The 23,695-nt window shown below is 45.1% G+C and overlaps 2 protein-coding genes across 6 annotated transcripts in view; one reads left to right on the top strand and one right to left on the bottom strand.

The window, feature by feature from the left end:
* LOC121080617 (ubiquitin-associated protein 2-like) overlaps positions 1 to 5,115 on the top strand; it is a 94,117-nt gene extending 89,002 nt beyond the window's left edge. For 4 of the 5 annotated variants that reach the window (XM_040578766.1, XM_040578765.1, XM_040578764.1 and 1 more), the window contains exons 24-28: positions 535 to 634; positions 718 to 825; positions 2,215 to 2,282; positions 3,041 to 3,232; positions 4,777 to 5,115. In XM_040578766.1, the coding sequence (XP_040434700.1) occupies positions 535 to 634; positions 718 to 825; positions 2,215 to 2,282; positions 3,041 to 3,232; positions 4,777 to 4,872 (564 nt within the window). In that variant the 3' untranslated portion in view covers positions 4,873 to 5,115. Of the gene's footprint in view, positions 1 to 534; positions 635 to 717; positions 826 to 2,214; positions 2,283 to 3,040; positions 3,233 to 3,992; positions 4,197 to 4,776 lie in introns of those variants that run through there. The other variant, XM_040578767.1, reaches the window with a different exon arrangement.
* A 1,360-nt stretch (positions 5,116 to 6,475) lies between these two features.
* Positions 6,476 to 23,695, bottom strand: part of LOC121080618 (ubiquitin-conjugating enzyme E2 R2-like) — a 36,150-nt gene continuing 18,930 nt past the window's right edge. Inside the window, exons 2-5 of the mRNA XM_040578768.1 lie at positions 17,980 to 18,066; positions 15,531 to 15,628; positions 10,740 to 10,874; positions 6,476 to 9,599 (exon numbers count right to left, since the gene is read on the bottom strand). Of these exons, the coding sequence (XP_040434702.1) occupies positions 9,380 to 9,599; positions 10,740 to 10,874; positions 15,531 to 15,628; positions 17,980 to 18,066 (540 nt within the window). The 3' untranslated portion in view covers positions 6,476 to 9,379. The remainder of the gene's footprint in view (positions 9,600 to 10,739; positions 10,875 to 15,530; positions 15,629 to 17,979; positions 18,067 to 23,695) is intronic.

Raw genomic sequence — 23,695 nt, 5'->3', positions numbered from 1 at the left:
AGTACCTAGGAAATCCTTATGAGGATGGAGAAGATCCCATTAAGTCAGAGTACAGTGCTGGTTGTTTCAGGAGGGAGAATGTTATTTGGGAAGAGGTGATGCTCCAGGCAAAGGTAGATGAGTCTACTTTAGGGCCTTGTAGGACTGTGTTTTATGAAACAATCTCAGGTAGGAGTTGATGTTTCATTTGATTCTGGAGAGAGCACGCTGTGGTGGTTGTTTCTTGGATTTGTGGATGAGAATTTGCTGTTTACAGTCAGTGTATGAAAGAAATACACAGCCTGTTTTGAGAGGGAGTTGCACTGCAATCAGAGGGGTGGCTCTAGCAGAAAACTTGGGGCTTGTGCAAAGCCACTACATCAAGTTACTGCTGGAGGCGTGAGCGCTGTGTCCCATGACATTCCAGTGTTCTCAACTCCAGATGAAATTTCCTATGTGAGCTGGCGGTGCATCCCCCACTAGATGGCAGAGGGAGCTTGTGTTTTGCGTGCCATTCCCTGTTAACAGTGCTTTTTGTTCCCTTTCTTTGTCCAGGTGCCTCCAGCATCTGCTAAACAGCACGGAGTCAACCTGAACACTGCATCGACTCCTTTCCAGCAAGCAAGTGGCTATGGGCAGCACAGCTATGGAGCAGGTATGCTTACCACTGTGCTTTTCATGTGAGCGTCTGCAGAGCTGCTTGCGCACTGTAACACCTTGTCTTATACACACTGGCAGGCTATGATGACTTAACACAGGGAACAGCAGCTGGAGATTACAGCAAAGGAGGCTACAGTGGGTCATCTCAAGCACAAAACAAATCTGCTGGTACTGGATCTGGGAAAGGTAACACATGAGACTCGAGGTTGCTCGAGTGGGATTTAGTAGGGCAGACTCCCAGTGCTGTGCAGTCAACACAGCAGCCAGCTCTAAACAGGGTCACAATCCAAGCTGTTTCTCCATCTGTATACAAAAATGCTTCTTAATGACCAAAGTGTTCCTTCTAAACCTCATGGCTGAACTTTGCATAAGGATTTGTGTGGCTGATGCACAGCTTTGTCCACGATTATACATGGGAGAAATGGTGAGCTGCTTCCTCTGCCAAAGTTTTCTTTACCGAAGAATATAGTGGTCCTGCAGCAGAGCCATGTTTTTTGGAGTCTAAGCAGTTGGATGATGCTGCTGAAATGGTCCTCTGCCAAATGAAGACTAGATTTTGAGTTTCTTGGAAGGCACCTGAGATAGCCCTGAGTGAGCAGGGCAGTTCACATCTCTGGGCTGTTGTTTCAGCTGCTGTCCATACACCCTGTAATTCATCGCATTGTTTCATGCCAGGAAATGTTTCCTTTGTGATTGTAAAGGCTGAAGAATTTATACAGCTTATGTGAAAGTTTATTCTGCTTAGACCGAACTAGTTCATCCTTGGGCTTAAGCAAATACCAAACATTTGTTGTGCATTTGAAACAACAACTGGATTGTCTTCAGCTAAGAGCTGATTGCACTCTCCTCTGTGGAGGAGCAATCCAAAAAGGAGCAACGTCCTAGGAAGGGTACAACCTTAGAGCAGTGCAAACCCTCTGATTCGCTGGTCTGGTTTTATTCTGATCCAAGTGAAATAATTAGAACCAGTCTTTATAAGACTGAATAAGTGGCTGGCTTGAGAGTCGCTTTTCTGGTGAGTGTTTCTGAGCCTGTTGTGGTACCAGTTGGTCCGGGTGGAAGCCAGCCTGAATCAGTGATATTAATTCTCTGGGCAGAGGAGCATTGCAGACTTCACCCTTCTGCAGGGTGTGAAAGGACAAGGGCTCAAATGTGTAGCAGATGCCGAGTCTCATCACTCTGCACTACTGGAAAGCTCTTGAATGCTGCAATAGAGCCAAATGCATCCCTAATCCTAGGGGAAAGCTGGCTTTTTGTGAGCTTAAATGAGTGTTGGTGCAGCCAGCTGCTGCCTGGTGAAGTGCATTTGAATCAAAGCAGTAACCACTAGGTCGTGGATGTGGGTGACTTTATCCTAGTGGGCTGGTTTCCTGCTTTGTAGCAGGAGTGAGGCACTGAGCCCTTTCTTCTGTTCCCTGTGGGGTGCTGTGGGTCTGACAGCATGGAGAACCCCACAGGGCAGGTGGGCTGGCTGGCAGCAGCAGCAGGGTGTATGGTGCAGCAGCTGTGGACAAAGGTGCATCTACTGAGGCCACCAACTTTCTTGGTGGTGGTGGCTGCTTTTTTGTTTTCCAGGTGTTTCTGTGACCTCAAGTAACACAGGTGTGCCTGATATCAGTGGTTCAGTCTATAACAAGACTCAGGTGAGTAATGCTTGGAACCTCCTTCCCTCTAGTCTGAGACGAGGATGATGGCTCCCCTTGCAAGCACTGGCAGTTAGGACTATTTCCAGGCCAGTTGGTCTCAGGGTTAGCAGGCTCTGATACTTTTTGTGCTGGCTCTGTTTGCTGTTGGAGAGGAGTCTTGCCTTCTGTCCCACTGTTTCTGCCATGTCAGCTCCTGGCAGCAGCTGCTGGCATAGATGCAGTGTTCTACACTACCCATGTTGCCCCATGTGTGTTGTGTCCTGGGTGCAAATGAAGTATGATGGCACTAATGTTTTTAGTTAAAATAGCCCCTAAAGCAGGTGAGTCAATAGGCTGGGTTGAGTTCTGGCCAGGGGGAGGAAAATCTTATTTGCAAGTTGTTCTTGTGTTTTTGTTGGGCCTCCCTGGGTAGGTTGAGTAATTCCAGCTTGAGCCCCTGCTGCAATGTGTGAAGGACTGATTTCAAGGAGCTGCTGCTATTCCATGTCCCACTGAGTAAAAAGAGGTTAGGGGAAAGAAGGAGCATAGTAGTTGTGGAAACAAAAATAAAATGTTGGAGGCATTAGTGCAGAAGTATGGATGAGAACAGGAGCTAAGGCTCATCTGCTGAAGTGCTCACAGGTGTGACTTGGCTTGCTCATGGAGTTGGTGAAAGGTTCAAGTGATGTGTGTTTGGGCTACTCTTGTGCTTGTCTGGTCACCCATGGGGCTGCTCACACCAGTCTCTGACACGATCCCCCTTGCCTCCTATACAGACATTTGACAAGCAGGGATTCCATGCTGGCACACCGCCTCCTTTCAGCCTGCCCTCTGCTCTTGGATCAACTGGGCCCCTGAACCCTGGTGGTGCCCCGGGTTATGCTCCAGCTCCCTTTCTCCATATCCTGCCTGCGCATCAGCAGCCTCATTCCCAGATGTTGCATCACCATCTTCAGCAAGATGGGCAGGTGCGTTGGCCCTTTTCACATCTACAGTGTTTCTGTCTGAGGGCAGATTGCTCCCACTCACATCCCAGAAGGGTCTTGGGGGCTTTTGCTTCCTTCTGGTTTTTGCTTCGCTCATTGGGAAAGGGCCTTGACAATGATTGCAGACTGACAAACTCAAATGCTGTTGACCAGCTTGGGGAAGAAACCTTATGAAGTTCAGTAAGGGGAAGTGCAAAGTCCTGCACCTGGGGAGGAACAATCCTATGCACCAGTATATGCTGGAGACCAAAGCTTCTTGGCAGAAAAGGCCTCGGGGGGTCCTGGTGGACACCAAGTAAGTTGACCATGAGCCACAAAGAAGGCCAAGGGTATCCTGGGCTGCATTAGACAAAGTACCACCAGCAGATCAAGGGAGGTGATCTTTCCCCTCTGGTCAAGACTGATGAGGCCACACCTGGAGTCCTGTGTCCAGTTCTGGGCTCCCCAGTGTGAGAGACATGGATATACTGGAGACTTGAGTCCAGTGAAGGGCCACAAGGAATGATGGACTGGATCATTTCTCCTATGAGGAAAGACTGAGAGAGCTGGGACTGTTCAGCCTGGAGAAGAGAAGGCTCAGGTCTTACCAATACCTGAAGGGAGAGTGTAAAGGGGGTGGAGCCAGGTGTTCAGTGGCACAGGACCAGAGGTGATGGGAACAGACTGAAACACAGGAGGTTCCCTCTGAACATCAGGAAAAGCTTTTTTTTTTTTTTTTTTTTTAACTGGGATGATGACCAAGCACTGGCATGGGTTGCCCAGGGAGTCTCCATCCTTTGAGCTGTCTAGACATGGTCCTGGGCAACTGGCTGTAGGTGTGACTGCTTGAGCAGAGGGATTGGACAAGATACCTTGAGAGGTCTCTGCCAGTCTCAGCCAGCCTGTGATTCTGTGAAGAGGTCATCCTGATGGGTGTGGAGAGATGGGCTGTGAGGTGTGAAGCCAAGGCGGGTGCTGCTGTCCCCAGGCTGCGGCAGGAGAGCAGGATGTGAGCACTTGTATTATAACTCTGGGGGGAAAAATCAAGCATCCCCTTGCAGGTTGCATATTAGCTCCAATTTTTAATTTGGTTTCACCAGCATTTTCTTTTCTCGCTATAAATGTTTCCCTGAAAGAAACAGTGTGTTCTGCCTTAGAGTCCAGAAATAAGAAATTAATTTTCTCTGAATATGGGACATCCTTGGCTGGTATGCTGCCTTTGTTCACCTTGAGAGAGCTCTTTTGCTGTCTTCAGTTTCTGTGCTTTGCCTGCCTTGTGCTTGAAACCTGTCTTGGGTGGGGGGCAGTAGGATGGTGCATTTCTATGCTCCTGCTTGGTGTCTCTGGCTGTTGGTCCTGGATTGTGAGACATGGAGGTGTTGCAGAGCAGAAATGGATCCTTTTGGGGGGAGCATTGCTGTGTTGGTGGGTATCAGGGCTGTCCCTGGGGGTGGCAGCTCTTGTGCTAATGTATGGTTAGGCTTGTCTTCCTGGGAGCACTGCTGCTATGGCAGCTGATAAGTGTAGTCTTCCTTTCCTGTTTCTAGGGTGGATCTGGCCAACGCAACCAACCCAGCACCGTGCAGCAAAAGTCTCAGGCTACCAAAACTGCCTATGGTACTTCTCCATACTGGACAAACTAAATCCAAAATTGGGGAAGGGGGAGAGAATGAACAGAGAGGAGGAGGAAGAAGAAAGAAAAAAAAAAAAAAGCTGTAGCTCATTCCTAGAATTATTAGAAGTAACTGCTCAGCCAAACGTCTATCTGTGCAGGGAGAACTGCAGCCATCCATCCATCTGACTCGCTTTCTCTTTGAGTTGCTGTTGTATGTAATATGTATGTATGTATTTGTAAATGTAATAGAGCCTAAATGTGGTTTTCTGCATCTTGCAGCCTGTTTTGTTTTCTTTGTAGGAAAACTAATTATTCATTACCCATCTGCACCAGGACATCCATCCTTGGGTTTGTTTTTTTTAAGCTGTAGAAATCTGTCAAACTGCTATTTTTTTAAAGATGGAGACCATTTATTTAATGCAGTTCTAAATTCAGGCAAATAAGGAGGCCTGCAACCACCACCCCCCCACCCCCCACCCCCCAAGAAAAAAAAATGTCCTGTTGGTTTGATATCTGTCCCCAGCCCCTAATATAGCTGTTACTCTAAAAGGGGGTGGAGGTGGCTGGGGGATGTTTTGTAGGTCTTCCCCCTTCTTTTGTCTTTTCCTTCCCTCCTGCAGAAGGCCAACTGTCATGGGCAGTTTGGTTACTGTGCCACTTTTATTTTTTGATTTTTTTTTTTTAAATTAAAAGTTTTTCTTGTTTGTTTGGGGGTTTTTTGTTTCTCTAGCAAGAGTTTAGATGGCTCAGTGTGTCCTGGAACCTTCTTTACATCATTAGAGGTAAAAAAACCCCAACAAAACCACCACCAAAACCTGAACAGCAAAACTGTGTCTTGTACCATTCTGCCCAGGAAAGCTGGAGTTACTGGATGGAAACTTTACCTATCCCTCCCTCCTCTTTTTTTAAAACAAGACCATGGGTGTAACTCTTGGTCCTTCTTGTCCTGCACCAATATGGTGAATGTTTTAGGAATTTCATTTCTTCTTAGCCCTTCTTCCACTTAATAAAAATCTAAATTTATCACTGGTGTTTGTCTGCATTTTCAATGGCTCCAGGACTGGTTTTACTTTTACAGCCTCTCCCCTTCTACCTGTTTCTGCTGGGAGTAAGAGCAGTGGCTGGGTCCATCACAAAGGTCTTAAAGAGCTCAGACAGTTGCAGAGGGCATGGTATCTTGGGCAGAAACCTGACTTCTGCCATTAAGCATCATGTCTGCCTTTGGTGGGCTCTAGCATTGTGCTCAGAGTCCCTGGGGAGCAGCTCAGAAACGTAAGGAGGGAGTACAGCTGCAACATTGCCCTCCTGTGTTTTGCCCATCTGGTCCATGGCCTTCCCCCAGGAGGAAGGTCAGTGGTGGTGATGGCTCCTGCCCCAGGCTCATCCTGAGCATGCTGGCCTTATGCAGCAGAGGTGGGTAAATGTGAAGTTGTATGTCTGTGGCCACTTGCCAAAGTGCTTTAAATCAGTTAAGGCAGGCAACTAATAGCTTTATTTTCCCATAACCTTATAGATATTATATATAGGCACTGATATTGGAGCAGCATGGAATTTGTGAATAACTGTTATTCAAAGCTTTAAGTAACCCACACAAGTAAATCAGCTCAATAAATAAATTAACAGTACAAGGCTATTTTCATTTCACATTTTTATTAGTAGACAGGTGTGCAGAAAAGACAAAATATAACTACTGAAGGGGAAGACAACACAAAGATGCATCAGTTAATTTGCCAGAAAGAACTATACAAAGGAAAACATCTGGGATTTCAGCTAAGAAGACTACTAAGAAATCTAGTGTACCCTGCTGGTTTCAGAATGGTTGAAAACTGCATTTGAAGGGGCATATAGCTGCAAATGTAAACACTAATACTGGCTTAGATGAAAAAGGTTAAGAAAAAACCGTAGAATACACAGATCAGGTAAACATTTTTTCCACAATTTCTTAAATAGTTTAAGAAAAGACTCATATTTCAGTTTGTATCTCAAAAAAGGAAACCAGCAAGTCAACAAGCAATGACATTGCACAGGACAGTGGGGAAGATTTACCTGGTTAATGTAGGAGCTCTCAAAATAGGATGACTTTTTGCCTTTAAAAAAAGTTAAAAGAGTTATGATAATGCATCTTACAAGATCAAGCTTGAAAATAAAAGTCACTGGAGAGTATACAGTGAAGACAGTCAAAAGTACAAGGGAAATCCTGAAAGATGCAGTATCATTTCAGATAGTCATCAGCACAGCCAGCACTGCCATACTCTGCTCCTTCACCTCCCAACAGCCCCCCAAAAGCTGAAGGTTGGTGTCCCTGTCCCAGTGCAGCCCCAAGACCAGTCCTAGCAGCCAGGAATGCCAGGGGCCTATTTGCCAACACTGGCACTGCTCTCACAGGGCTGGAGTGAGGCTGAGGGGTGTTCTACACCATCACTAGATGCAGAGGAGCCCTGCTGCCAGGTCCAAAAAGCACCAGGGGCTGAATCAGCCCATGCAGGCTGCTTCAGGAAGGGTCCCAATGCCTCCTTAGGTAACATGCAAGTAGGAGGGCAGACCATCGTGGGGAGCATTAGGGGACAAGGTATCACCACTTGGGCTACCTTTACTTGATGGGGCAGAGGGATGCACTGCCAGCACACCCTGGGGCAGAGGAACAGGGACTGTCCCTGCTGCAGTAAATCCCAACCAAGCAACATTATGAAAACACATCTGCCTTGCTCACTTCAAAAAATGCCCTACTAGCCTTCCTCCCCTCCTCGCAGCAGGCTTTGAGCTTGCTCACTATCATCCTGCTCCTCCCCCAGGACACAGCCCCCAAGCTGATAGCAGAACAAAGTTGACTCCCACCAAAACACCCCTCACGGGAACACAGCTGATGACATACCATTGAAAACCCTGAGATATGCAGAAGGGAGGCATAAACAAATGTCTAAGCCTGCAGCTCTTATCAGAGTAACTGCCACTGTACCTGTGGGAATGGGGAGTCTCACTCAAGCAGGGCCAGCACCTTAGACCTGCTCCTTGAGGTACCAGAGCTCAGCGCAGGAAGACAAGTCTGGCTGCTGATCAAGGAATCATGCAAAAGCTGAATTCAGGCCACTGCACTACAGTCAACAAGAGCAGCACACTGTAATAGGGTGAGGATACTGAGGGACTAAGGAAGAGGATTCTGCAGACAAGCATGCAGGATCTCCCTATGCCCACAAGGGAAGGACCTAGTCTCTGCCACGAGCTCCCAAAAACATGCAGGAGGTTGAGCTTGGTGCACCAGCTGAAGCACACTTAGCCTGTCAAACCCTGCCACTGGCCTTCTCTTCAAGTCCAAAAGCACTGCAGCCTCCTTCACCTGTAGGACTGCACCTACTCATCTATGCACCAGCCAGGCAGGCAGAGGAGAGCTCAGCACACATCCATCCCCTCTGCCCCATGCCCCAGCAGCACAGGGACAGCCTGGCCACCCCAGGCAGGCACTAAAGGCAGCTTTGACTTCTGCCATCCCTGCAGAACTACAGCAGGGCTGTGTTTACCAACATGTGACCTACATATGCAACAGAAGGCTCAGGCCAGGACTGGACTTGGGCTGAAGGAAACAAGGGCTGCTAGCAAGCGCTGGGGCAGGAGGCTATTGGTTTCTTCTACTACCAAAAAACAAAGTTCAGGATGAATGCTGGCTGGCATGCTGGGCAGCAGAATGTACTTCTGTTTTCCTCCCTCAGGAGAGGGGCAGCTGGCAGCAGATCTCAGCAGCATGGCTAACTTTTTCAACCCAAATCTAGTCTGAAAAATAAAATAAAAAAAATAAATAGCAACCCAGGGCTCAGTTGTACAGACATGAAGCATTAAGTGTTTTAGGGTTCATATCACAAGCCTTTTTCAGAGACAAAGCTGATTGTGCTCTCTGGGGCTCCAGGGGCCAGCTATTTTGTAACTTGAGCAGGCTGAAAAGGAATACTGTACCTTTCAGTGACATCCCATCAAGCTCAAGACACAGTAGCTCTACACTCTCTGCCCCCCACCTTATAAAAGGAAAAGCCACCACGACAAGTCTAAATCAGTGTACACATGCTATTATTGTATATGGAACAGCTAAACCTTGGCAATTTGCTTTGTGTAGCTTTTTCTTCTTCCCAATAAACACAGCACTTGAGCTCCTGAAAACCCAGCTTCCAATGGGCTTGTTCCAGCTTTAAATACATAAAACATCTCATTGCAAGACTATTTAATTCAAGGATCTAAACATGAGCAAACCTGTTTTGCTATGAGCATTTCAGAAGTGATAAAGGGAGTTTCTTTTTAAAAAAAAATAATACAGTGATGAAAGGGTTAAGAATGCAAGAATTCAGACATTCTGTGGAAGGTCTCTAAGAGGTCCATAAAAAAAGAACAAGGAGCAAACAGATCCTTACAACAGGAGACAGCAGTAGACAGTTTTTTTGACCACACCCCCACCCACACACACACACTTTTTTGCTGAACTGCTGCTAGGTTACCGCTGCTCCCTTCTGGCCTCAGTCAGCAGGGCAGTACAGGGGCATAGAGGAAGCAGGTCACGACTCCTCATTGCCAGAATCATCATCATCATAACAGTCGGCATCCTCTTCCTCATCATCTTCATCATCAATGTCGTCATCATACAAGTCGTCATAAAGCAAATCTGAACTGTTGTCATTGGAAGGCACTTTAGTTTTGATGCAGTACTCTGCCAGTGTAGTGGGGACCTTCACGCCATCCTTCTCTGCCTCAGCTTTGGTGGCCAAAACCTGTTTCCTGTGGGGAGGAGGACATAGCAACATGAGCAGGGCTGTGTGCCAGCAGCAGTGTGGCTCAACTCCCCACCTCCCAGCCAGCCCCAGCCCAGCCCTCCAGACAGCTCAGAGTCAGGAGAGCTGATGTTTGGCTGAAACAGCACTAGAAACAGATTTAGTTCCTGCAGCCCCAGGCTTGGAAGCACTCCAAGGGTGTTTGCAGCACACATTGCCCCAGGACAGACTCTGGCTACTGCCTCCCAACAGCACTTGGGCTGTGAACTGTTGCTGGCCTACATTGCTTCCCTGCTGGGAGGCAAACAGATAGCAGCCTGTCCCCTTCACCCCCACCCACATGCTCAGCCTGCCATATTCTGTTTATGGAGTACATCCAGCTCTGCTGAAGCCAATGGAGCTAGAGGGGACTAAGATAACCTCCCAGCAATGCTCTTTGAACAGCTGGGGCCAGCTACTGACTGCCCTGTGTTGCTCCAACCAGGGGTATATCATGCATGCCCAGCTAGGTGAGTCAATGCAGATGTGGTCTTGCCCCAGGCAAGCATGACAGCAGTTCCACTGCAGTATGGGCCACCCATCTGCTGCTCTACAGCAACCCTGGCTCAAGTTTACATCATCTCCCTACAGGATGAACCATAAACTTTTCAAAGGATAGTCAAGACTGTTCAGTACTTCCAGCTAATCAAATCCAGCTTTGCAAGTGCTTGCCAAATCCTGCTGATATTCCTTCAAACTGGAGGGACAAGATTATGATTCATGAGCGCAGTAAGCACAGAATCAGTAGGATGTGGTTAGTTTGAATCACATCCCAAGCAATGCAAGCAACACTCAAAGGCAAGCGGGGCCTTCAACTAGGATTTACTAGCAGCCAATATATTTTCAGAGCATCATGCCAGATTAGTCTAAAAGAGAACAATTCAAAGATAGATCAGCCCAGTTCTCCTGTTCCAGAAGCCTGCACCACTTCCATATGCTGAAAATCCTAGAGGGACCAGAAACATGGGCTTGGAATAAGACTGTAAAATTAATTTCCAAAGGAGCAACCACACAGAGAAGCTGGTTTCAGCAAATTCTGCAAGCAGCCTGTTTTGTAGGATTCAAAGCAGGAGGCCAGTAGCACAGCATCACACATGGCAAAGCTTACCTTATGATTTCAGCATACTCCTTGTCTTTTCCTTTACTGTCCCTCCATTTCCTGAACATGACTGATGCATCCACATTGGCAGGAGAGAAGGTGTTGGGCTCATTAAGCAGAGAGATTACACTCAGCAAGATAGTCCTGAAAGAGGTAACTACAGAGTCAGAGCTAACACATTCATGGATTCTGGATGCTGACAGCTTCTTTATGTGATGCATCAGAAACTTGTTTAAAGTCAAAACTTAAGTTAAGGATAGTTAAGGATGGTGAAGGATAATAGTTGAAGTGAGAACAGGTATTTATGAACTTCAAATCCTGGCCATCAGCGTAGGGAAGATGACACAACACAAATCTCAAAGACCTAATCTGATGACAGGCTATCACATCTATGCATATGCTTGTGATGGGGCAGCAAGCAGGCAAAGCTTCCATTAGACCAGAGTTCAGCTTGTCCATAACCACCATAGGTGGTGCCAGGCTGGAAACCTGCTCAGGGAGCCTGTTTCTCATGACATTTGGCCTCCCAGCAGAAAGCCAGGCTCCTTGCTTACCCCACGTAGGGAGGACCACTACAACCCAAGGCCATCAGATGAGGCTGCACTGCTTTCCCTGCCCCACAGCATGTTAAGAGGTTGAAGCTGCAGCCAGGTCTCCACCTGTGCACCACTAAGGCTGCTATAGCAGCACTCAAGCACAAGGGGAAGACAGTGCAGATATTTTTCAATACCCAAGCAAGCCACCAAGAGCCCAGGAGGATTCAGCTGCTGGTACTCAAAGCTAGCATGAGCCAGTCACATAACTCCCAGCAGACAGCCTTCCTGGCTTTTTAGCACCTAGCTGCCCCACTCTGCTGGCATTTACCAGGGGCAACCACCACCTCCCTCACCCAGACCCTTCTCCTGCATTTCCTACAACCCTTTGCACTTCAGAGATTCATCCCTTCACACAGTGCCACAAGCAGCACAAGACTCAACAGCAAGTTCCATCAGGTGGCTCTACACACCCAGCCACCTAGCTGTAGCTACCACTGCAATAGCTTCACATGTCCAAGGTGGTCCTGCTGGCAACAGCTTTTGACTTGAATGGAAAGGAAGAACAAGAGACCAGGAATAAGTCTTGAAATACAGCAGTACATAGCCAACTGCTCTGCAGAATTTGAACAGAAGAGACTACAGCTCCAGCTGTCCTTGTATTGATTTAGGGGCACATTCAGAGCAGATGTGCTCAGCACATCTACCAGATCATATAACTAAGATACAATTCCAGGAAATGCTTGGTCATTTGGATGCAGAGTTTCTTGAAAAGTTTTGAAGCTAAACACTTTGGCCAGACTGTTCAGCACAGCTTTCAGGAAAGTCATATGCAATTTACTTTCCAAGTGATATAATTCAGTAAGAAAAAAGAACAGCAGCTCTGGAAAAAATTGTCTGGTCAGACTAGAATGATGGGCAGAAGAGAGACTGTTTTCTACTTAATCTCAAGAATTCACTTAAAAGCCTTTGATTCTCAGCAAGCAGGCTGTAAAGCCAACATATCAGCTCCAGCATAATTGCAGCAGCTTTACTGTAGAGCAAGCAAAGTCTAGGGAAGACTGAGGACAGGAATTAGTGTCTGGATTTAGCATTTGCTCTGCTACGCTTCCAAAGTGAGAAGCCAGTTTCCTATGCAGTGCCCCAGACTCCAAAAATCAGTGCAAAGCTACTGAAATACACCAAAGCAGCTGTCTAATAGAGATGAGGCTCTCTGCATTCTTCATTCTTAACTGGCACATTAGATCAACTCCATCACTGCTATTACCTTAAGAGCTGGACAGTCTCCTCCCACTCAAACCCTGCTGCTGTGAGTAAGCAAGGTGAACAAGGTACAGTAGTAGCAGGAAGGGATCTCAGCACATGAGATCTGACAGGACTAAAACCACAAAAAATTCAACCACACATGACTGAACATCCTCAGCATCAGATATAAGCCGTGCTGGTCTGGATACAGGCTGACCCTCTGCAATATTGTCAGGGATCTGTTTCTCCCTCAGGCAAGGTTATTCTAGCATGTTGTTTTATGCACGTTGCTTGCATGAAGAGCAGGGATTTCAAGCCCACCTTCTGCTTTCTTAAATCCCCAACCCCATTCTGGGGAACAGTGTGTTCATCAGCTGCCATGCCACTAAGTGTTTACCATGCTGTCTTCAGAGTGAGTCCCTCTACATCCCTTTATCAGCAGAGGAGAGGCAACAGTAGAGGTTCAAGGAATCAGACCTGTTAAGTACCTTTTTTCTCCACATATCAACAGAAGGCTCAGACATAGATGAATTTAAACAAAACAGACATTGTGTAGAGCAGCTAGGGCTCACAATCAGCACATCCTGTTATATACCTTGTTGAAAAGGATTTTATTTTTTTTTTTAATTCCAGCTACTACCTAACACTGTAGTTTCTCAGAGTCACCTTTAGAGGTACTTAAAGATTTGTCCTAGCACATTTTTACTCTCCGATATAAAGTAAGAGGTTTTGGCTTAGGCTGTACTGACAGTAATGTTAGATCCGGACAGTTTCTGCAGCCAGCTCAATGCACTAAAGCAGCTAAAAAAGCCAGCAAAAACAGGCATCCTCAGGAAACAAAGCAATAGTAAGACAGGGCATCACCCATCTTCACAAGATACAGATGTACCAACATCTTTCATACTGTGCTTAGTTCTGGTCTGTGCACCTCAGAACAGAGTGATGCCATGGGAGATATGGAGACTGGCAACTTAAGAGAGCCTCAATCCCTAAGCCCTGCCACCACTTCCTCAGCTTGATGGGACACAAGTATTCTCTGCCACACAGATCACAGCTGCATTCCTTCACATCTTGCTGGATGTTTACCACATTTGCTTATGTCTGCCTCATCTAGCTCTGAGTGATGGGAAAGCCCATGTTGATTATGTTTAAAAAAAATTAATGAGCATACTTGACACCATTAGAGGTAGAAGCATAGGTGCTCTCAAAGTTGAAGAATGACACACACCCCTCCAGACACTTCAGCCAGTCAATACTTAGCAGGATTTACAAAATCCAGAAATTGAAGAGAAACCATAGGTTACACAGGCAGCTCATTACAAGCACACTCCGCTCCCACACCTTCAGCCCTGCTGCCTTCTCTCTGATACTCTGGAGCTTTGCAGAGCCAGATGGGACCCCAGCAGGATGCAGTTCTATTGGCACTTAACCCAACAGGTTATGCTGGAAACAGGCTAACAGTAAAGGACAATTTTTATTTCTACTTGCTAATACAGCTGAGGAATGTTTTCTCCTCAAGTATCACCCTTAAGCCCAACACACTCCAAGAACAGGCACCAAAAACCACACCATGGTAAGGGAGAGCAGAAATCTGAGAACTGGCATGAAACTTCTCATGGTGCTAATCTTTAGGGTTGTATATATTATACACACATGTGGAGTAATTATAAGTAATGCCAAAAGCTGTTTCCTAACTATGACTTGAGGCTTGTCATCTAGCCCTAACCATATCCGATGTATGAAAAGTTTAATAGCCATGTGAGCAGAGGAACAGGTGAATATAATTAGCAATACATAACTTAAAACAGTGTATACTTTTTTATTTTTTAAAAATCCGAACTGGAACTTTGAGAGGTTGCTTCATACTCACTTGTACTTGGTACAGATGGATTGGATAATGTTTACCTCAAGCTCTAAAGGTCCAACTCTTCATGACTTTACACAGCTAGGATGCACCATTTCTCTTGAGCCTTTTTAACCTTGAAGTAGCATGTGCCAGGAGGAACATCAGTAGTTATAGGAATTGTAGCAATCACAAATTAGTCTCCTGCCACATTAGCTCTACTTCAGCACTTTGCAGAGTGTACATGTTACAATCATATTCCAAGGGTCAAGAATCCAATAAATCCCCACTGCTAGATCTTTGCTTTGGCAAAGGTTCTTTTCAAATTAATTTCATGAAGCAGAGTTAGATGAAAGCTGAGTCAACCTATCAGGCAACCCTTTTCAAATCACTGCACTCCCTCAGGTGTGCTGAGATCCCTGGTGGATTTACCAATAAATAACGGATTTCAAGTTGGGAAATCAACATCTAATAAATCACTCCAAAAGAAAGCATATGATACACTAAAAATCTAGAGACAATTACTTTAACTTTATCTGTATAATAGAACAGGAAATACCTTCAAGGTTTTTCCACTACATCACTTACTACTCAAGCTACACAGGTTAGTGAGCTGCTACTTGATACTAGTTTCATCATTTCTTTATTGGCAGTCTTGTAATGAATTTCAGCTGGTGTTTCCAAAAAAGAGACAGGTTAGCCTTGAATGCCTCTGGTACTGTGTGATCCTTTTTTTTGGCAGGAAGAAAACTACCTGGCTAACTGCTCACGATAGCATGCTACAGGACAGGAGACAAAAATACTGGAAAGCAAACAGTAGGTAGGATTATGCATAAAGTTACTCCTACTGGACCCAAATACCCAAAAACGTTCTTTTCCACTAGTGGTATCTTAGAGAAGTTTGAAAAAACTAAGTGTAGGATAACATGGACTGGGAAAGACTAGAACATTTGAGATAGGGTTTCATGCTCTTAAAGCAAACTATGAACAGGACAGAAGTCTCCACATTGTTAACCCAGCATGAGGACATAGCACTTCAGACAGCTTGATAAGTCCGATTCCCACCCAATTCAATACCTAAAGCACCCAAAGTCTTCCAAACCTTTTCCAACACAGGCCTTAGTCTTGGTGAGAGACAACAGGCCTTTGAGGTCACTACTGTACATCAGACTCAGTTACCTGACATTTTGGGTAGGGTTCCACCTCTCAGATGGCAGCTCTCCACTTTGTGGGTCATCTACAGGTGGGTGAAGAATTGAAATACATACATCTCCATTCTGCAAGACAAACAAAAGTTGAGAATAACCTGACTTGAGGCAGAGGTCTGATGATTCAATTCCAACACTGACTATGATCTGAGCAGTTTAACTTTGTTGATATGGACGCCCCAAGTATCAGTAAAAATATGTGCAAGAACTGGAAACATTTCTCAATTTTTCCTGGGTCTACTGTATTTATATGTTCAAAAGTCTCCCTTGCTAAACAGGATTAGTCTGCAAATTGGTACAAAACAATCTCAAGTCAAAAGGTTTAAAAAAATGTAGCAAAGCAAGCAAAACCAGAAATTAAGTCATATAAAACTAAATTAGTCTCCAGATAGCAAGCACTGTCAGTGACAGAAATTAGTTCTAATCACAAGAAACCCAAAGTAGAATTTAAAAAATAAATATTGTTCCCAGTGGTGGCTGAGTTAGCTACAGGAATTTTGAGTTGAAGAGTTTAGCACTCTACTAGCTCATTTATCAAAACAATGCTTCTCCTAGGGGTTGAACAGATGGCACAGGGCAGGCTTGCACTGCTCTCCCAGGACACAGCTGTTTGAAATATCAGGTGAAAAAGCAGGAGATTCCATCTGAAGTTTTCACTGAAAATCCCTTCTCCAGCATGCAAGAGGAAGAGAATATTTTGGCAGTGTGTGGAAACCATACAGATTGAGGATTATGTGGTTGTGTTTTACTCACCAGTGTTATTGCCCGAATATAGATTTAAAGTTCCAAAATACCTACCATTTATAAACACTTCAAAAGGCCTGTAAAACCAGTTTTCCATCAGCAACAGTACTGACAATTACTTTGCAAGAGTGCTGTAGCAGTATTCACCACAGCTGATACTCTCCACTGAAGTTAACTCCAGGAGTTCATGGGGTCCCAGTGCCTTACTGCAGAATGGGGTGAAGGTGCAGACAGGGCCTGAGGATGGCCAGCAGATGTAGCCTCTCCAGGCCCTGCTAGCTTGCTGCCTCTTGCAGCCAGCTGCTGAGATGACTTATAAGTTCCCAGAGGTAGCCCCACACCTTCAGGTGGCACAGCCTCAGCTGATGGGCAGCCCTCATGCTGTCCCCTTTCACCCTGATCCAAGGTACAGGTTGATGATAGGAACAAGAGAGAAGCTGCAGATCAGTTCTTTTCAAGACCACAGGTTGCCAGTTCCTAATGCACCTGGTCTCAGCTACATCCCAAAGACTCCAACACTGATCAACACACAGAAGCCAAAATAAAGTAGCACTGCTCACAGCAATAGCATCCATGCCTTTGAGCCCAAGCCAGTGATCACAGCTACAGATAGCAACAGTGATCAGTGATGGTGGTAGTGCCTGTGACAGCATATTAAGAAGGGAAGAAAAAAAAATCTGCGCCAGTGGGAGAGAGGAGTGAGACTATGTGAAAGAAATAACTCTGCTGACACCAGGGTCAGTGAAGGAGGGGGAGGAGGTGTTCCAGGTGCCAGAGCAGAGATTCTCCAGCAGCCCATGGTGAAGACCATGGTGAGGCAGGCTGTCCCCCTGCAGCCCATGGAGGGTCAACGGTGGAGCAGATATCCACCTGCAGCCTGTGGAGGACCCCACTCTGGAGCCCATGCTAATAGCAGTTTGTTGGCAAGACGAGGGACCCCATGAGAGGGACCCATGCTGGAGGAGTTCATGAAGACCTGCAGCCCATGGGAAGGAACCATGTTGGAGAAGTTCATGGAGAACTGTCCCCTGTGGGAGGGACCCCATGCTGGAACAGGGGAAGAGTGTGAGGAAGAAGGAGCAGCAGAGACAACATGTGATGAACTGACTGTAACCCCCATTCCCTGTTCCCCTTGCACTGCTCAGGGGGAAGAGGTAGAGAAATCAGGAATTAAGTTAAACCCAGAAAGAAGGGAAGGGTGAGGGAGAAGTGTTTTTTTTCCTGATTTGAATGGTAATAAACTAATTTCCCCAAGCCCATGACTGTAATTGCCAAGTGATCTCCCTGTCCTTATCTTGACCCACAAGTCTTTTGTTATATTCTCCCCCCTCCCTCCCCCCCCCCCCCCCCCCCCCCCCCCCCCCCCCCCCCCCCCCGCTGAGGAGGGGAGTGATAAAGCAGCTTTGGTGTGTACCTGGCATTCAGCCAGGGTCAAACCACCACACTGGGGCTGCCTGCTACACTTGAAGGTACAAGAAAGACTCTATCCCTGCCTACAGGAACAGCATTTCCTACAACATTTAGATTTAACTCTGCAACCATGAAGCTGACATTTAAAAACAGAAACAGATAACCACTTTAGTTATGGCTAGAGACATTTAGTACCTTCAATACATCTAGAAGTTTGAAGACATAGAAAACCTCACATGCCTGAGAAAAATTCAGGAACACCTTACCTCATAGATGTTGGGGTGCCACATTTTGGTCAGGAATCTGAAGGTAGGTGGTGAATATGGATAGTCAATAGGAAATTTAATGTGAGCCTGGAAAAAAGTAAAGTATTTTAGTTATGAAACAGAACAAAAAAAATCAACAAGCAACAACTGCAGTGAAAACATGGAAAAAATTTCTATTAACTCCATTAAATAGTTCACTTTATATATCAGTGCCTGTGGTGGAAATTTATTAAATTGATTGTTGCTTATGAAAAAGCCTTTGCCTTTAATTAGGGATCGCTTAACTTGGACAGGGAGCTCAAGAACAACTTCAATGAGCAGGTGGTGTTTGTCTTGAGCACGCCCCCCCCCAAACAAGATATGAGCAGGAACATCCAGACAAATATCGTGTGCAGCTGTGTCATGACAGTAACTCCACCATGCTCAGGCATCTGGCCAACATCCCTGGCATGTGTGAACCTTACAGACCATGAGATAGTACACGCCTGCACTTAGCCTAAACTTAAAAGTTTGTTTTTGTTTTTCACTGAGTATTAAGGCAGGCAAGCTCCGGGACTGGGCCAGAAGCCTCATCTACGGGTGAACGCACTGCGTAGGAATTTTCCCAGTTACCGAGAGACTCCTGGCACCGGCTGCAATGGGGCTTCCCAGAAAAAAGGGTGGGCCTGGGTGATGTTAAGGTGGTAATGGGTGATGTCTTCTTTTCTCAGTCTCTGTAATGCTTTGCAGTAATGGTCTGATGCTTCGCTCTTATTGCTCTTTTATCCTATTGTGCATAATAACTAGTACTGTTCCCTTTTATCATATTGCGTGCTATTTTTCCTTTATTGTATTTTAATATAATGAGCTGCATTTATCCTTATATTTGATTTGGAGTTCACTTTTGCTTAGTATCCAGTCAATCGGCAAAACAATCTGCCCATGTGGGCCCATAGTATAACTCTACTGTTTCTTATGAGCAAAACACTGCGCAAGAGAAGTCTAAACACCAGGCCTTACCTAGAGTGGTAATGCTCAGAAAACAAAGCAAAAGACATTTACCAAGTCCTAATTCAAGTGGTATTATTCAACAACTTATGTTTAACAGGGTAAACTATATTTGAAAAGCTAGAACTCAAGATGTTGCTGTCTTGCTAGGTTCAAATGCATGCTAAAAACATTTGCTAAGGTGAAAAGGCCTGTTTTACATTTGCCAGTGCAATGACTTAATTATTCTTTCTGTGCAAGAAAAAAAATTGTTAAATACTTGCTCAATTGAGATCCAAAGATTTTTTTTGCCTTTCTTGTGTAAGAGTTAAACTGGTCCATCTACTTGTGGTCCTAATACTACATTTCTTGCCACCACAAGCGTTTCCAAGTCTGAATACTATCTGTGACTGATTCATCAAGTTGTACTGATTTATTATCGATGGGCAATAATAGCAAATATTACCTTCCAGCAGTCAGAAGCCAGCTGTGGGGCAAGACTTTGAGCTGAGTCAGTTGTGGAAAGACTACAGAGATCCCAGCTCTGGATATTAACTTCTCTGCGCTGCCATTCATGGCAGTCAGAAAAGCCAGCCAGTAGGAAAGAGGGCTGAACCTAGACTGATAAAGTGCCAAAAATGCTTCCCCCTCTGAAAGGGCAACTCACACACTGGTTTCTGTACTGTGGAACAAATACCCTTGGCACTGCTCAACCCACCAAGAAAGTCCCAGCAATATGGTGTGGCACCTCCAGAGAAACATCTCCTGGCACCCACACCACAGCCAGGCTCATGTGCAACTGAGAATGCAATAAGATATTCCAAAAGCAGGTCACATACAGCAAGAGCAGAATCCTGGGTCACCCCCTTCCTCTTAAGCATTTAACCATGCAACTTTGATATGGGGCACTGACCTTGTTCAACAAAACAAGCTATGAGAAGTTTTATTCCCAAAAACATAAGCAGGCAAACAAAATGGATCAGTAATCCAGTGAGTAGTACCTGGCTACAGTTTTACTTAGATTGGCATATGCTTTTGCCTTGTAACCCAAATTTTGAGGCCAGAGTGCCAGGTAGCCAGGAAAAGAAGGTTTTCTGTTCACCTTTATGAAATAAATTCAGCATCTCATGTGGCTTTACATTCTGCACACACCCTCATAATACCAACTGTATGTGGGGTTGTTACATAAGTACTGTGAGGTGAGGACTCAGTCATTTGCCACAGCACACACACAACCAAAAACTCATCATCTACTTAATCCTAGCCCACAGTTTAAGGTCAGTTACACAAATGGCATTGCTCCAAGAACAGCAAATGCCTCTTGTCACCACACCATTGCAGAAGAGCGGCTGCTGCAGCAAGGAAGCGCCTGGCTCTACAACATGCCACCTTGCACTAGGAGCAGAGCAGGGATTTACCCAAGGCAGAGCAGATTGACTTCAGCTCAAGCACTTGTATCATGTAGCTACAGACTCCTCTGGACCACTGGAGTTTTCTCAAGAAAGCCCATTCCTGTGCTTACGTGCAGTTTTGCAAAATTTAAGACATAAAACAGCCCAAGGACTGAAATTAAAAAAAAAAAGCAAGAGACAACAAAACTCAGGGTTGAGCTAGGTTCTGCTGAGGAATCTTGTAGCTATGTGTTTTCTACACAGGTATAGTTTCTAGGCAACCAAAAGATGCAGCAACAGCCAGGATTATGGGTATTTTTTTTCCCCACTAAAAGCCCAATTCTAAACATGTCAAGACAAAAAGATCAAGTTAAGCAATAAATATATTATTTTTAAATAAAGCAGTAGCTCAAAGAAAGGTTTTGCCCCTACAATTTCACTTATGTAAGGCAAATCAGCTATCTAAGCTTATTTCTAGTAAGTTCAGCCAGGTACTGCTAAGTACTAGAGAGTGACAGAGTTTTAGGGCAGCTTGTTGTTAGCTCAGTTACAGCCAAACGAGTTAGTTTAGGAGGACTAAAGATGCAGCTCAGTTCCCCATCTACAAGTACCCAACCATTACTGCATTCACCATGTGCTTGACTTCTCCAGCTGAACCTAAACTGAACAGTAATAATCCTATTTCAGTGTCCTGATTTTAGCTGCCTGCTTACCATGGCTCTTTGGCACCATTGAACACACTCAATGGGCAGGAAGGTAGAGACAAGTCATCAACTCATTCCCTCCTTCCCCAATTTCTAACTAGTCATGCTTATAGTCCCTAGAAAAAGAATAAACTCCCCTGATGTTACACTCAATAGACCAACCTGGCAAAAGATTCAGCCCTTTATAGGCAGTTACGGTTACCACACAAGAACTTAAGCCTCCAAGTTACACCACAACACATTTTAAGACTATTGCTACCAGCACAGTCACTTTGTTTCCCATTTTACTGCCTTGCTCCCTGGCATCCTTATTAGTGCCTGCACTTCAGGTTTGTTACTTTTCTTCTATTTGGATAGGGCAAAGCTTCAAACGCAGCAGCTGTTAACACTCCTGTTAAGAGCTTGCTGGAGACAGGCTGGAAGCTGAATAAGAATTTTCCCATGGCCAGAGGCCACCTGTACTCTTGAAGCAGTTCCCCTCCCTGATTACACAACCAAGCATGGCCCCACCAGCACAGGGCCAGCAGGTGCCCATTTCCAGCTGTGCACAGGTCAGTACTGCAGTGCCCATGGTTCAACAGAGAGGTTTTTCCTGCCTCAGCTATATGTACCAGACTGATAATGGCAAAGCAAAATAATTTCTAGATGGGGCCAGACTTCTGAGCTCCTTCATATAAACCCAAGACACATCTGTGTTGCTTTGACAATTTTTTTCCCAAAACTGCAGGTCAGTGCCCTCAGAGCTCAGGCAGAGGGGCAGATTACAGGAACACTCACCTACATTAGGCTAACAACTGCCAGGTTCACTTCCATTACTTTTATTGTCAGTTTGACTTCACATGACACTGCAGAAAAACACCATCATTGCAACAATTGCAGGAGATGTAGCATCCAGAAAAAGAGATTGAGTTGGAAACAGTGGCATCCTGAGCCATCCAAATATTTTTTATAACCTGCCCATTTTCACTCAGTTTTTGTATTTGTCTGCCACCTCATCACAGATAAGGCAATTACCAGCAGCTATACAAGACCCAAACAGAACTATTTGGTCCTCTTGCATACAGCAAGCTGCCAGCCCAACAGCTTTGACCACAGGAGCTGAGTGCTAAAGCTATTTCAGTTTCCCATCATACTGATGTTTCTGTACTTCCCTGGGAATTCCCATGCTGAAGTATTACTAGATTCTGCCTCCAATTCAACCTTCACTGTGTTATATAGTGAAGCTAGTCTGTATGACTTTTCTGGGCAGAAAGATGACTGTTCTTATTTGTATCTGTATAAAAACACTGACTTCCCCATTTGGGCAAAATAAGAAGAATAACTTCAGATGTGTGAAACTTAAGTCTCCCTATAGTGTCTAATAGTTGCTGAAGGAGCCAAAGATAGGCAATACTGCACCTAAATTTTACTTCAGATCATACACCTCCTCTTAGGTCTCTGCTTTAGAGGAAAATCTGACACTTTAAATAGCCCTACTGCAGGTATAGCTGAGGATGCTGGTACCTGAACCAGTAAAACTCTTAACATTAGTGCAACTGTTCTAGAAACTGTTTGCATACACTTCAGAAAAAAGTAGTTTTCCAATTCTTTTATTTACAAAAATAGAGTTTTACTGGAGCAGTGGCAGGAATATTTGAGGCTGCTTATTCAAAGTATCATGCTACATTACTGGCATCTCTAGCAGCACGTGTGGAAAACTTCCAGTTATGTGTGCACAGGATTGATATCCTGGGTACCTGTGATGTGCGGAATCGAACTCTACAACTCGAGAAGAGTTATAAAGCAGGTATATTTATTGCGGCGCCGGGTGCAAGGGGGATCACTCCTAACTTGCACACCGTTTCAACAAGCAGCCCAATATTTATTATACAAAGGCATGCATATACATAAGGTTTCTGAATTTCTGCAATATTTGTACAACTACATTGAACAACGGGGCTGCAAAATTAAACACTCCAGTAGTACCTGAATTCACACCACATTCATCTGCCACTCTTCTGAGAATGAACATACTCTGGGAGGTCAGCATTTCTCCAAGGATCTTACTTCATGCAAGAAGAGGGCAACCAGACACACTATCATTACAAGATGAGAACCATCAAGGTTGCATCACTCAAGGATCCCACCACTGAAAACAGCAGCTTCCTACTGTAGTCAAATCAATTCCTTGGATAAGCCTCAAGCTGCTCATTGCTCCAGGTTCTTCTGTCAGCCCATCACCATTTCTCAATCTTAACATTTGCTATTTATTTTCCTAGATATTTAAGTGACTGCAGTTGCCAAGACCACCACTTCATCTATACCAGCACCTCAGCTTATCTATCTTGGGCTTCCCTTCTGTTCACCATGACTTCTAGGAAACCAGCTGCCAGAATCGGGTATTTTGAAATTTAGCTACTGAAATTGCAGAAAAGAAAGCCTTTGAGATCTTCTGTCCTAAGAATCTCCTGTTCCTTTCATAGGAACAGATTTGTTTGAATTATACCCTCAGAAGTGAGGTTTCCTGTAAGGCTGGAAGAAGTCCGATTGCCTTAGTGCCCTGGAATTTAAGCTATGAAAGGGAAGATGCGATCACAGGTGTATACATCCAAACTAGTTTTATGCATGCTCATGATGTCACTCTCAATTCACTGAAGTCTCCTATTTTGCTTTCTG

Source organism: Falco naumanni, chromosome W (genome assembly GCF_017639655.2).
Source record: "Falco naumanni isolate bFalNau1 chromosome W, bFalNau1.pat, whole genome shotgun sequence".
NCBI classification, from domain to species: domain Eukaryota; kingdom Metazoa; phylum Chordata; class Aves; order Falconiformes; family Falconidae; genus Falco; species Falco naumanni.
This window is presented reverse-complemented; position numbering and strand designations above follow the sequence as displayed.